This window comes from Balaenoptera musculus, chromosome 3 (assembly GCF_009873245.2).
Source record: "Balaenoptera musculus isolate JJ_BM4_2016_0621 chromosome 3, mBalMus1.pri.v3, whole genome shotgun sequence".
NCBI classification, from domain to species: Eukaryota; Metazoa; Chordata; class Mammalia; order Artiodactyla; family Balaenopteridae; genus Balaenoptera; species Balaenoptera musculus.
Window position 1 is genome coordinate 57,866,140 of NC_045787.1, and position 14,940 is coordinate 57,881,079.

Sequence of the window (14,940 nt, forward strand, 5' to 3'; positions counted from 1 at the left end):
GACGTGGAGGGGAAGGAGGAGCGCCTCCGCCGCGCTCCCGCAGAGGGAGCTCCCGCCCCTGCACTCGGGGGTCCAGGCTTCGCGCTCTAGACAAAGTTCCCAGGCGCGCGCGGCGCGCTCCGCTCTCTGCCGCTGCCCTGAGCGTCAGCCAGGTTCGGTTCCCTCCCCACATTAAACAGCAAGAAAGTCGAGGTCTGGAGAGCTAAGTGACTTGCCCAGAGATGCTCAGGGGGCGGTGACAAAACAAACACATCTGCGACTCCTTGCTTTTCCCTTTGCGAGGCTCCGGTCCTGCAGGAATCGCCTCGCTCTCATTGGTAAGACCAGGATAGTGTCCCACGCAGCCTGGAGAAATATCATCTAGGAGCAGCGTGGGAAGGGGGAGCTGTATGTCCAATAGTACGAAGTTGTGTTTCAGTCTGTGCCTACATTTCACATAGACATTCTAAAGCTTCCTCTTTACCCTCAAGCGGGGGTGAAGGTGGCGGGCCGTGCCGGCGCGGCATCCGGTCGCAATTCTGCTCACCCAATAATTGCCTGAAAGCAAGCACACGCCTACTTAACCAACAGGGCAATATCTACGCCTCAGCCTTGGTAGCGGGCTCTTGGGACTATACTAACTCTGTGAAGAAGATGCCCTACGCTGTGCTTGTAATTCCCGACCTTCCAGACGTCTCCCGTGGCGCTCCAAGTCCTTTGGGGCCAGAGGCTCCTGCGCCCCGCTTTACAGTCAGGGGATGCACCGGGGAAGTCAATCCCAGCCGGTTTCTTCCTTCCGTCCTCAGTCAACTCATGCTGACTGAGAGCCTGCTGTATGCCAGATGCGTTGGTGAGGAGCCAGATAGGACCAGGTAAAACGGGTTAGGCCTTGAGACCCAGGGAATCCCAAAGAGGGAGCGCTGCATGGGACCCCATATCCTTTACTCCCGGGATCTGGAGTCTGCCCACAGTAATAGAGACTCTGAGACCGCCCTGCCTTTAAAAAAATCCCTTGTGTTCGGGAAAGCAAGTATTTTAATATCCACCTTGCAGACTTATTTTCAAGCAAATGACCGGCTTTGCATTCATCTCCTTCTCTCTAGTGCGACCTCCTCTTTCTGGAAGAGTCATTAAAGGTCACATTATTCACCCTTCTGGTCTCCCTCATGATGATGATGATGATAAAAACAACTCAGGCTTCTATTATCCACTGTGAGCACTGTTCTAAGCAGTTTATGCAGACTCATCTTTCAATCCTCACAACTTTATGAGGGAGATGCCATTTCTATTCTGATTTTACAGAGGACCAGAGGGAGGTAAGTGAGGTGTAATAACGTACCTGTAAGGGACAGAGCCAGAACTCAGACCCGGGTGGTCTATCTCAGCGTCCATGCCATTAACAGCTGAGGAAATGGAGGCTTCCAGGGCTGGAATCCAAATGGTCCACCAGCCATCATCAGCCTGGCTCACAGCATAGAGTCCAGTTACCTAAGCAAGGGGTGCTATGAAATCCATACACACACAATTCCTCCCAAATTGGTCAATTTAAAAATTTGAATATATCATATCATAAAGTAGTTGTCCATTCACTTACTTGCTCCCCTGTTTCCAACTCCCAGATCAACCTTTTTGTCATAAAGCAAACTGTTTCTATGATGGAACCTTAAAAAAATACCTTTACCATAAAGTTTGTAAATTTTGTTGTTTTTCGTTTTTTCTACTCAGACCATATTCAGCTCATTCCCTGTCTTCTTCAGTTAGTTACTCTCTTCCCTTAAAACCTTGCTCGGATCAGCATCCCAGGTCTTCAGAAAGGATGCCTCTAGGCTGGATGGTGGCCCCCTAAGGCCTCTGCTACACTCTACAGTGTGCTTAGCATCCCCCGGGTATTAGTTTCCCAGGGCTGCCTAACAAATTACCACAAACTGGGTGACTTAAAACAGCAGAAATTTATTCTTTCACAATTTGGAGGCTAAAAGCCTGAAATCAAGGCATTGGCAAGGCTGTGATCCCTCTGAAGGATCTAGGAAAGAATCCTTCTCTGCCTCATCCTAGCTTCTGGTGGTTGCTGGCAATCCTTGGCATTCCTTGGCTTATAGCTGCATCACTCCAATCTCTGGCTTGTCATTACATGAGCTTCTTTTCTTGTGTCTCCTCTGTGTCCAAATTTCTCTCTTCTTTAAGGACACCAGACATTGGATTTAGGGTCACCTAAGTCAAGTATGACCTCATCTTAATTGATTACAATACATATGCAAAGACATGAACTTTGAGGGGACACTAGTCAACCCAGTACAATCCCCAAAAGTCATCGTCAATGAAAATGTATTGCTTGAGCTAAGGACGCAAAGAGGCATAAATCACAGACCTTGCCCTCAAAGAAAGACACTGTAGTTACAGAGGTAGTCTCTGCACTCGGAACATAAATCACCAACAAGATAGGGGATGCTTAGAGTCAACTGACTGGGGCCAAATGGCAGCCATGCCAGAGGAATTCAGCCAAGGGGACACAGTCACTGAGGACACCACTAAAAGATTTCACTCAGAGTGGCGGGGTGGGCGGTGGTGAGTTCCAAGTAGATCCTTGAAGAAAAAGTAGGAAAAGCAAAGATAAGTAAGGAGGCCTTATCAAAAGCACAGCTCCAAGGGGGAAGGTGTGCCTGGCAGAATCTTACTTCTGAAGTTTCGCTGTAGAAATGAGAGGCTGAAAGGATGCAAATAACTACCATATGGAGTAGAAGAACATGGTGAATTACTTTGGCTATAATAATAGTATGCTGTAATGCTGCAGCAATTAGCATGTTGTGAAGTGGTCTCTCGTTCATTAATTCTATTGGGTCTTCAAAATGACAATCCTGAGTGTTATCATATAACCAAGGATCCTGGGGCTCAAAGGTCAAGTAACTTGTCCAGGTCAATCAGCAAATCAGTCGTAGAACTGGTAGGAAACACATTGGTCTCGCTATTCCTCGTTCAGGAATTTCCCCACGAAATGATGTTGCCTCCTGGGTCAACCTTCCAGTACTGATTGTGTTGTTCTTGGCCCAAGGAAAGTATTTGAAGAACAGAGTAATCCTGCAAGAAATGGAAAGGCTCCTAAAAGCCATGTAAATCCCAAATTGGAATTGTGAAAAACCCTCCCAAGCCATCTGAATTGGTTTCACGAAACCTTCTGAGGAATTTCTAACGTAGTAAAAAGTCTTCTTTGGCCTTCAGAAACATTATAGGATCCAGTGGCCTTCTGCAGAACTCAGCTGTTTATCTTAAGGAAGTAGGGGCTGAATGGAACTTGAAGGCATGAAGAGACATTGGTAAGAAGTTGAGGGGAAGTTGAGTACAAAAGACAAGAAATTACACCACAAGGTGGTAAGGCAGCAGAAACTGATAATCGAAGCTCTGGGTCTGGGTTCACCAGCGTGGAGTCATACACAGATGACCAGATCTCGGCGTGTTTTGGAGCCTTTCTAATAAGAATTTGTAACTATGGCTACCAACTGGAAGCAAGCAGGAAGTCTAGCCTTGGGCTGAATGTCTGATGCTTAATATGTTTCCCCGGATTTTCCTTTACTTAGCAAGCAGGTAACTTGCCAAATTCTCTTCTGGCTGAGTCTTTAAAGGTATATTTAAGGATGAAATGCTTTTGCGACTAGTGTGATTCACTGAATTCTTGCTTGTGCAAAATGCCGCACTGGTTGCTATGGAAGAATACAAAAATATAAGACAGTCCCTGACCTTGAAGGAAATCCCATTTAATTTAGGAGACATGAGACATATAGAGTAAACATGGTATAAGTGAGACTACAAATGAAATTTGTAAGCAGTTTCTCATCACTCAGTTGTCTGTTCAGATGCAACTTTTCAAAACCAGGCCCTCCTGGCTCCCCTTTTAAAAACAATGGCTTGCCCCACCTCCATATCACCTTCTAGCCCTTTATCCTGATATGCGGGCTTTATGACATTTATCAATCACTATCTGAAATTAAATTTTTCTGAATTTAATTATTAAATGTTTGCTTGTTTACTCTAGACATACTCAAGACATAATAACCATGAGGACATGGAATGTGTCATGTTCTTTGCTGTATTCCTAGTACCTAAAACAATGTTGAACACACATTAGGTGCTCATTAAATACTTGTTAAATAAATGAATAAAATACATATTAATCAACTGAAAATGGGCTAAGATAACTTGGATTAATGTAGTGTTTCCCACATTTGCCTTATAAGAATCACCTAAGCAGCTGTCAAAAAAATTCCCTGGAGGTTTTGATTCAGTAAGCCTGGAGTAGGGCCCAGGAACTGTATTTTAAAAAAGCGTCCCAGGTGACTCTTTTAATGGGGCAGCATGGGAAACACAAGATTAATACAGTGATTGATGGTGGGTGAAAGAGAAAAATGAAGTGATAAGAGCAGGTACGAGAGGTCAGTGGCTGCTCATTGGAATCATCTGGGGGAGATTTAAAAAGTACTGATGCATAGATGCACAGATTCCAGATCAATGAAATTAGAATCTCTGCCAGTGGGTCCTGGATTTGGGCCAGTTTTAAAGTTCCTCAGGTGATTCTCGTGATCAGCCAAGGCTGAAAACCCCCTAAGGTCTGTGGAAATATTTTATCAGTACTCCAAGTATATTGCTAGGTTGTGCTCCAGTGGTGTCCAGCTTCTTGGGTCCCTCAGCTGCAACCTTTGATCTCCTAGTCTGGAAGGGACATGTGTAACTCGATTTGTGGTGAACTATAGTAGCTTTTTGCTCTTGTTTTAAAAAAAAAAATGTCATTTAAAGCAACAACTGAATGTAATCTCTTGTACTTCATGGCTGGAGTGGAAAACACCTACAAGAATATTTTTATGGTGAGAAAGCCAAGGCGCCCTGAGCAGAGCCTAGATGGGCAGAAGTGAGTCACAGAGCCCAAATGCTATGCTTCTAATACAATGAGGAAAGCATAGAACACTGAGTTTCTCTCATGGGCCTGGAGAAATGTGATAGGTGGCTCAGGAAAGAAAGCCAAGGGGAAGATGTAGAAAGAGTCTATAGATGTAGTTCTCAGCCTGGTTGCGTATTATAATCACTTGGGGAGCTTAAGTCATTACTGATGCCCAGACATTCTCAAAGATTCTGCTGCTATGGATTAGGGGTATAGTGTGAGTGTGTGTGTGTGTGTGTGTGTGTGTGTGTGTGATGCAGCAGGGTTGTTAATCAGAGGTTTACAGAGAAAGGGGGGAGCCTGGTAACTTACTCCTCATAGAAACAAAAGCTACTATGTGCCAGCCACCGGGATGCCCGCTTTGCACAGATTATCTCATTTAATCCTCAGGGACATCTCAGGAGGGAGGCACCTTGGTAGCTCCATTTCAGACATGGAATGAGACCTAGGGAGGGTCACAAGGTTCCATAACCAGTGAGTGGTGGAGCCAGGATGTCAGGTGAGTCTGCGCTCATATCCACTGTCCTATACTGCTTCAGCCAGAGCAGGGTCTAAAGAGAACGTCCTTGGGGAGAAATTCCCTGTGGTAGAGGTCAGTCAACCTTAGGTTGTTTGCTGTGCTGTGCTATCACTCCTTTCCCTTTACCACCAAGCCTTCAGTGAAGCCTGCCCCACAAGAGCTGGGGTGGGTGGCGCTTTGGGGGAAGGACCGGGGAGGTGAGATTAGCATGCGGTAGAGAGATATGGGGGTGAGGACAGCACTAGTGGCTGAGAGCAATGCCCAGGTACCAAGCTGACCGGCTTGCTGATGGAATTTCATAGAAAAGCAGCTACAGGGACTCCCCTGGCGGTCCAGTGGTTGGGACTTCCCCTTCCAATGCACAGGGTGCGGGTTTGATCCCTGGTTGGGGAGCTAAGATCCCACATGCCTCGGGGGCCAAAAAACGAAAACATAAAATAGAAGCAATATTGTAACAAATTCAATAAAGACTTTAAAAATAGTCCACATCAAAAAAAATCTAAAAAGAAAGAAAAGCAGCTATAATGGGAGAGCCTATTCTTGGGAAAAATAGGGGTACCTAAAGTCAGGGAGCTGGTGGACTTTGCCCTGTACATTGACTGAGGGACTCAAGTCATTCTACTTGGCTTCTAAAGGAAAAGGAGATGCACCGGTACAGAGACTTAGGGCTCTCTGGTTTACATTACTACACATAATCATTCGTGGCACAGAGCTAAGCTCTTCCAAATTTCACTGTTTACTCCCTTTTTCACCCTGGTTTTTTATTTGGCTGAGAACCAACATTTTTTTTCTTTCCTTTTTAAAAAAATTGAAGTATACTTGATTTATAATGTTGTATTAGTTTCAAGGAATTATATACATATACAGTATAATATATATTATATATATGTATATATATCCTTTTTCAGATTCTTTTCCATTATAGGTTATCACAAGATATTGAGAACCAATATTTTCTTAAACCTCTTCATTTCCATCACCAGCATTTCTTTCGGGGCCATTTTTACCCAAGAAACATAGAAACAAAACATAGTTTTTGTTTTGTTTAATCATTTCACGACAGGTAATGAGTAGGCAGTAATGAACAGAGAACAAAAAAGCTGTGCTGAGATGAAGATGCTGGGGGATTGGCGAGGCTCACCCACCAGCTAGGTAACTTGCCTTACCACTTCCTTGCCTCCAGCTTTGAAGGACACGAGCCAACTTCGTATCTCAGCCACAATGCCAGATGTCATTGAACTTCAAGGTGTCTTGTGAACAGTGAAAAACAGAAATGTTAACTGCTTTTACCTTTAGAAGTACCACTCTTTACATTACAGCTTCAAATGTTTGCATCTACTGTTCCTACTTTAAAGTCCCTGGCAAAGCAGCCTAAATGAAAGAATATGAACTTACAAATATGTCCAAGGAATTTAGAAGTTAACTATGCAGCTTTTACTCGGGACTTTAAATGGAGGCGACTTGATTTGACATGGCCTCAAATTCTGTTCCTCTTATTTAGGTGGTAAGAGAACCGGGGACATGAGAACATTATGATTAAGTTTAAGCAGATAACACATATATATAGAATCTAAAAAAAAAAAAAAAGGGGTTCTGATGAACCTAGGGGCAGGACAGGAATAAAGATGCAGACGTAGAGAATGGACTTGAGGACATGGGGAGTGGGAAGGGTAAGTTGGGACAAAGTGAGAGAGTGGCATGGACATATATACACTACCAAATGTAAAATAGATAGCTACTGGGAAGCAGCTGCATAGCACAGGGAGATCAGCTTGGTGTTTTGTGACCACCTAGAGGGGTGGGATAGGGAGGGTGGGAGGGAGACACAAGAGGGAGGGCATATGGGGCTATATGTACACATATAGCTGATTCACTTTGCTATACAGCAGAAACTAACACAGCACTGTAAAGCAATTATACTCCAATAAAGATGTTTAAAAAAATGTAACTACAAATAAAAGTAAGTAATTCTAAATACATTTCTGTGATTGCATTAAAAAAAAAAAAGTTTAAGCAGAAACTTACCACATGAGATGAGAAGAAATAGAAGACGAGGGGGTCCAAAGAAATACACGTGGAGGTTACGTGCTATCAGCCCTCACAGTCTTGAGAATCCAAAGGGACTTAAAATACAAGTCCTATGGGCACATGCATTCAATTAACAAGGCAGTTTTCTGTGAAAATTGAGTTTGGGCAATATCTCAGATGAATAAACTTTACACATTCTTTATGCCTGCAACTCCCTAGATTGAAAAAGAGAGAGCCCAAGAGCAGATACCAATGTATTCATATTGAAACTCTTCCAGTAAGACTTCTGCATTCCATTTTCTACCAGTGAGTATCTCCGTCTGTCCTGCCTGTCATCCACCAAAGTGAGCAAACACTGACACCTCAGAATGTGTAGGTGGCAGAAGTAAGTAGGGTCACTGTCACTCAGAGTGATGTTCACAGTTTTAATCATAACATATATTTTCAGGCAGATAATTTTGGTTGAGACAGAGGAAATATATGATACCTAACAGCCTGAGTTGTGAAGCCAGATTACCAGGTTCGAATCCCAGCTCTACCACTTGGTAGCTGTGTGACTTTGGGCCAAGTTACTTCATCCTATACCTCAGTTTCCTCATCTATAAAATGCGGATAATATTTCCTACCTCATAGGGTGTGGTGAATATTAAATGAGTTAACACATCGGAAGTGCTTATAACAATGACTGGTATATGTTAAGTGCTCAATAAATATTAGCTCTTACCCCACCCCTGCCCCTGCCTTACACAGGTTTTTTTTTTTAAATAAATTTATTTATTTTATTTATTTATTTTTGGCTGTGTTGGGTCTTCGTTGCTGCACGTGGGCTTTCTCTAGTGGCGAGCAGGGGCTACCCTTTGTTGTGGTGCGCGGGCTTCTCATTGCGGTGGCTTCTCCTGTTGCGGAGCACGGGCTCTAGGTGCGTGGGCTTCAGTAGTTGCGGCACGCGGGCTCAGTAGCTGTGGCTCGCCGGCTCTGGGGCGCAGGCTCAGTAGTTGTGGCGCATGGGCTTAGTTGCTCTAAGGCACGTGGGATCTTCCTGGACCAGGGCTCGAACCCGTGTCCCCTGCACTGGCAGGCGGATTCTTAACCACTGCGCTGCCAGGGAAGCCCCAGGGTTTTTTTTTAACTGGCAGTGTGGAGTTTGTACATCTGACTACTTTCCCGCACATGGGCATGTACTTACTTCTCGCAGCCAGTCAAGGTAACCCCACTTCCCTGGCTAGTGACTGCTTTGGAACAAGCAGATGGCACAATTTTGTCTAATGACATACAATTTCCTGGGGTGGTGGTGTCAGGGAAGGTTTCTTCCCAAAAGATATGCATTGGAAGAAAATTTTCCTTCCTTCTTTTAATAATGCTGTTTCTGCATGTACACCTGCCTATAACAGCAGAGCCATCTTGGTACTGTGAAGGGACCTGGAAGAAAGATGGAAACAATCATGATATTGTTGAATTAAAGTATTAACCAACCCCCAAATTCCTACCTCTGGACTTAATATATGAAATAATAAATTTTCCATTATGAGTATGGTTTTCTGTTATCATACTTGAAAACGCCCTGATTGATACTTCTTGAGTATCTAGTATGTTTGAGATATTTTATTAGAAACACAAAGAGCAAAACCCTAAACCTGACCTCGACAAGTTTTCCAGCTACTTGAGGGAGATGAGCCATTGAAAGAAAACTAATAATACCAAGCAGTAAATATTAAGTGCTTGGCCTGAGAAAGCAACACAGGTGGTCATATATGAGGAGAGGGCTCAAAGATGGACATAGATGGACAGATGGGAGAGGGAACATTCCCGGTAGTATAAACAAAATGTTGGGTAGAGTTAGGGATTGTATTAGTTTGCCAGTGCTGCAATAACGAAATACTAAAAACTGGGTGGCTTAAACAACAGAAAATTATTTCTCACAGTTCTGGAGGGTAGAAGTCCAGGATCAAAGCGTCAGCAGGGCTGATTTCATTCTGAGTCCTCTCTCCTTTGTTTGCAGATGGCTGCCTTTTTGCTGTGTTCCTTATGGTCTTTTGTCTGTTCACATGCAACCCCAGTATCCCTTTGTATGTCCAAAGTTTTTCATGTAAGGACACCAGTCAGACTGCATTTGGACCTACTTTAACTGCCTTATTTTAATAGTCTCTTTAAAGGTCCTATCTCTAAATACAGTCACATTCTGAGGTACTGAGGGTTAGGACCTCAACATATGAATTTTGAGAGGGCACAATTTCAGTCTATAAAAGGGACGAAGAAGGAGCTTAAGAGTGAGTAAAAGGTTAGAGATGGCTGGTGATGAAGCTGGAAGGTTACGTCAGGACCAGAGAGCTAGGGGCCTCAAATGTTGGGCCTAGATTTTACTCTCGCAGTAGCAGCAGGGAAGTAAAACAGACCCTTAGGAAGAATAATTTGCTGGAGTGTGCTCCAGGTTTTTATAAGGCAAAGAACAGGGGTGAGAGAAACGGGATAGGGTTGCACATAGTCTAGTCCTGATAAAGGACTGAGCTCAGGAGGGGAATTCGAAGTGACTGAATGAAAGAGAAATGGAGGACGAAAGGACAAGATGTATGCTTGGACATTCCCAGCAATCAGGCCAGGGGAGGCTTATGCTGTAAATTCAAGTCTTAAAAGGAAGTGTTGTGAGTCCTGGGACATTGGGGTTCCAGCTTTCTAATATTTAGGAGTACCTGTCTGAAAGGGAATAGACTTCCTTGTTGGGTATGGAGTATCCTGGAGATATTCAGGAACTTAGTTTTATAGAAAGGATACAAATATCAGAGAAGATTGCATTATTAGATATTCTTGGAAGTCCCTCGTATGGCTTAGGGTCCAGAAGCTTGTTTCATTTAGAACACAGAATAGGCAAAACATCCAGCCAATACCCCAAATCACCCAATCATCTCACAGGGAAGATCTGAGGTAAGGTAGCTCTCCGGACCCCAACCCTGCTTGAAGTAGACCCTTTTGTTTAGTTTGGGCAATACTCAACATACCTCCACTAGGTGTGAAGTCAGTTGCCAGTTGGTATACTTAATGTTAAATGGGCTTGGAAAACTAAGTTTAAGAATTTGATCTCTAAAATGAAAACTCAGAATTGCAAGATTTCTTATGCTATAAACTTAGAATGTATGACTTTTGTAAATTGTAATCACTAAACAAAATACTTGCTTTTAAGTTATTTTTTAAAAAATATTTTTAAATTACAAAAGAAATATGTGCGTGGCTTTTTTTTTAAGTTGAAAGTAAACTGTAATATATCCTTCCAACTTCCCCAGTCCAACTCCCTTAGGAACAGGCACTGCAATTTTATTTGTAGCATTCCAGACCTTTTACTTGACATCTCCCACACCACACACATACTTATACATACAAATACACATTTCATAGCTTATAAAGTAGATATACCATGCATAATATAAAAATATGTATATTTATATGGCTATATATATTATACATGCATTCAAAGGCATATAATTTTCTTTAAACTTTTTATTTTATATTGGAGTATAGCCGATTGACAATGTTGTGATAGTTTCAGGTACACAGCAAAGGGACTCAGCCGTACATATACATGTATCCATTCTCCCCCAAACTTCCCTCCCACAGAGGCAGAAAGGCATATAATTTTTATTTAACACAACCAGGATCTGTACTAAATACTGTCTAACAATTTGCGTTTTTCAGTTACTTATATATATAATATATAATAAGTACATTGTATACTTATATATATTGTATATATTTCCCATGTTAGTACATATATTCCCAAATGGCCCATGTTTTAAATATCTCCTTAAGTAATGAAAGCCAAATAGACCACCTCAGGTATATTATTCAAAAATTAGAAAAATAGGGTAGTCTAAGAAAATGATAATGGAACAATAAAATTCTTGTCAGTTCTCAAACATTACAACATGTAGGGTTCACTTTATCCTGAACATTTTCAATGGACTCTCAAAGGAAGAAAAATAAAATGATCTGTCTTTACACTTTTATGAATAGGCAAACATTTTCAGGTGCTATCTTTTCAGATATTTAAAATTTTTATCTGAATACAAAGAATAAACACAGAGTACCAATTTCAAAGTTGCGAAAGGGTGCACGTAGTTAAAAGTCTTCCTTTCCCCTTAGTTCCCCAGTCCCATAATTCTTCTCTCTACAGGCAACTTGACAAGTTTCTTGTGTATTCTAAAGATATTTAAGATTCTGTACATTTAAAATAAGAAAATATCAAAAAGCAACACCATATTGCTCCTCCCCATCCCCCCCCCCAAGTTCTAGCACTTGCTAGGGTAATTTTTATTGCAATTTTGACCTCTCTACCCAAATGAGAGAGAAGGGACAGAATTAGGCCACAGAGTTAAAAAGCGTATTTGGGAGCCTGGGGTAATGACAGATAAGAATAAGATGGCTATCAAAGGATTAAGACAGACCTGTATAAAGACAGCTTATAAAAACTTATAAAGCTCTTTTAAAAAAAATCTTCATGACAATGTAGCAAACGTTAAAGATGAAATATATCCTATTTAAAATAATCAGCCCCCGAATCAACACTCGATTCATTTTTTGTTCTCAGACTTGGCACAGCTACAATTCTATCTACACTAAATTTTGTGAAACTTAAGACAAACCTCTTTCATAATTTTACATTTTGATTTCAACATAAATTCCAAAGTAAATGGGGGAAGGCAGTGGGACTTTAAGTTCTTTTTTAAAGTAGATTTACTTTACCAGGGACTTTTCAGGACCAATAGTCACTCCTATTTGTATTCTTACTTCCCATAAGGAACAACTGTTATTTATGCAAAGGTAGAAGTGTTGATTTAAAGATTTGTTTAAAGTTTATTTTAGTAAAAAGAAAGCCAGAGAGTTAATATTGTTTATGGCAAAAATGTCTTTATTTTAATTGCAAAAAACTATTAATCTTACTATAATAGTTGAAGAGTTATATTTTTTCTTAAAACAGTAAACACATCTTAAGTAGTAACTCATAAAGTGTGTATTAAATAGGCCCACCAGCCCACACACGACAAAATATGAACACTGGTTAATAATATGAACAAATACCTAATAAATTATTAAGAAAACAAGGCTTTAGAATGTTAGCTCCTCACATTCCACATAGAACTTCCAATGCTCATCCATTATATGGCATGGGAGAAATTCTTGATCGCTGATTAACAGTATTTCATTTATTTGAAGATAATGTGGGATGCTTTGCATTGACTCTTTGGAAGTTCCTGTTTAAAGAAGAGTCAACAAATTAAAAACTGTCGTTTAAAAAATAAGATTTAAAGATGATACAAACAGATGGAGAGATATACCATGTTCTTAGATTGGAAGAATCAATATTGTGAAAATGACTATACTACCCAAAGCAATCTACAGATTCAATAAATCCCTACCAAATTACCAATGGCATTTTTTTACAGAAGTAGCACAAAAAATCTTAAAATTTGTACGGAGACACAAAAGACCCCAAATAGCCAAAGCAGTCTTGAGGGAAAAAAAGGGAGCTGGAGGAATCAGGCTCCCCGACTTCAGACTATACTACACAGTTACAGTAATCAAGACAGTATGGTACTGGCACAAAAACAGAAATATAAATCAATGGAACAGGATAGAAAGCCCAGAGACAAACCCATGCACGTATGGTCACCTTATTTTTGATAAAGGAGGCAAGAATATACAATGGAGAAAAGACAGCCTCTTCAATAAGTGGTGCTGGGAAAACTGGACAGCTACATGTAAAAGAATGAAATTAGAACACTCCCTAACACCATACACAAAAATAAACTCAAAATGGAGTAAAGACCTAAATGTAAGGCCAGACACTATAAAACTCTTAGAGGAAAACATAGGCAGAAAACTCTATGACATAAATCACAGCAAGATCCTTTTTGACCCACCTCCTAGAGAAATGGAAATAAAAACAGAAATAAACAAATGGGACCTAATGAAACTTAAAAGCTTTTACACAGCAAAGGAAACCATAAAAAAGACAAAAAGGCAACCCTCAGAACGGGAGAAAATATTTGCAGATGAAGGAACTGACAAAGGATTAATCTCCAAAATTTACAAGCAGCTCATGCAGCTCAATATCAACAAACAACCCAATCCAAAAATGGGCAGAAGACCTAAATAGATATTTCTCCAAAGAAGATATACAGATTGCCAACAAACACGTGAAAGGATGCTCAACATCACTTATCATTAGAGAAATGCAAATCAAAACTACAATGAGGTATCACCTCACACCGGTCAGAATGGCCATCATCAAAAAATCTACAAACAATAAATGCTGGAGAGGGTGAGGAGAAAAGGGAACCCTCTTGCACTGTTGGTGGGAATGTAAATTGATACAGCCATTATGAAGAACAGTATGGAGGTTCCTTAAAAAACTAAAGATAGAACTACCATACAACCCAGCAATCCCACTACTGGGCATATACCCTGAGAAAACCATAATTCAAAAAGAGTCATGTACAACAGTGTTCATTGCAGCTCTATTTACAATAGCCAGGACATGGAAGCAACCTAAGTGTCCACTGACAGATGAATGGATAAAGAAGATGTGGCACATATACATATATTGGAATATTACTCAGCCATAAAAAGAAATGAAATTGAGTTATTTGTAGTGAGGTGGATGGACCTAGAGTCTGTCATACAGAGTGAAGTAAGTCAGAAAGAGAAAAACAAATAACGTATGTTAACACATATATATGGAATCTAAAAAAAAAAAAAGGTTATGAAGAACCTAGAGGCAGACCTAGAGAATGGACTTGAGGACGTGGCGGGGGGAAAGGGTAAGCTGGGACGAAGTGAGAGAGTGGCATGGACATATATACACTACCAAATGTAAAACAGATAGCTAGTGGGAAGCAGCCGCATAGCGTAGGGAGATCAGCTTGGTGCTTTGTGACCACCTAGAGGGGTGGGATAGGGAGGGTGGGAGGGAGACACAAGAGGGAGGAGATATGGGGATATATTTATATGTATAGCTGATTCACCTTCTTATAAAGCAGAAACTAACACACCATTGTAAAGCAATTATACTCCAATAAAGATGTTAAAAAAAACAAATCAATGAACTTAAAGATACAGATTCAATAGAGATTATCTGCTCTGAGGAGCAGAAAAACAAATAATGAAGAAAAATGATAGAATCTCAGAGTTTTGTGAGAAAAAGGAATCACATAATAAAATTAGAAAACCCAAGTTTGAACAGCTTAAATGTTCATCAAGTGATGAATGATAAACAAAAGTAGTATTCTACTCAAGTCCATAAGCTGCAGGGTAGGCTGGAAGACACAGGGAAAGCTAATGTTGCAGTTCAAGTCTGAAGGTCATCTGCTGAAGAATTCCCTCTTGCTCAGGGGAAGTCAGTCTTTTATTCTACTCAGGCCTTCAACTGAGTGGATGGGTCCCATCCACATGGTGGAGGGCAACCTGCCTTACTCAAAGTCCACTGATTTAAATGTAA

The 14,940-nt window shown here is 41.1% G+C and overlaps 1 protein-coding gene across 1 annotated transcript in view; it reads right to left on the reverse strand.

Annotated features, from left to right (window-relative positions):
* Positions 1 to 12,399: 12,399 nt before the first annotated feature.
* The window catches only part of ANKRD31 (ankyrin repeat domain 31), a 132,115-nt gene continuing 129,574 nt past the window's right edge, over positions 12,400 to 14,940 (reverse strand). The window contains exon 25 of the mRNA XM_036849202.1: positions 12,400 to 12,694. Coding sequence (XP_036705097.1) covers positions 12,549 to 12,694 — 146 coding nt within the window. The 3' untranslated portion in view covers positions 12,400 to 12,548. The remainder of the gene's footprint in view (positions 12,695 to 14,940) is intronic.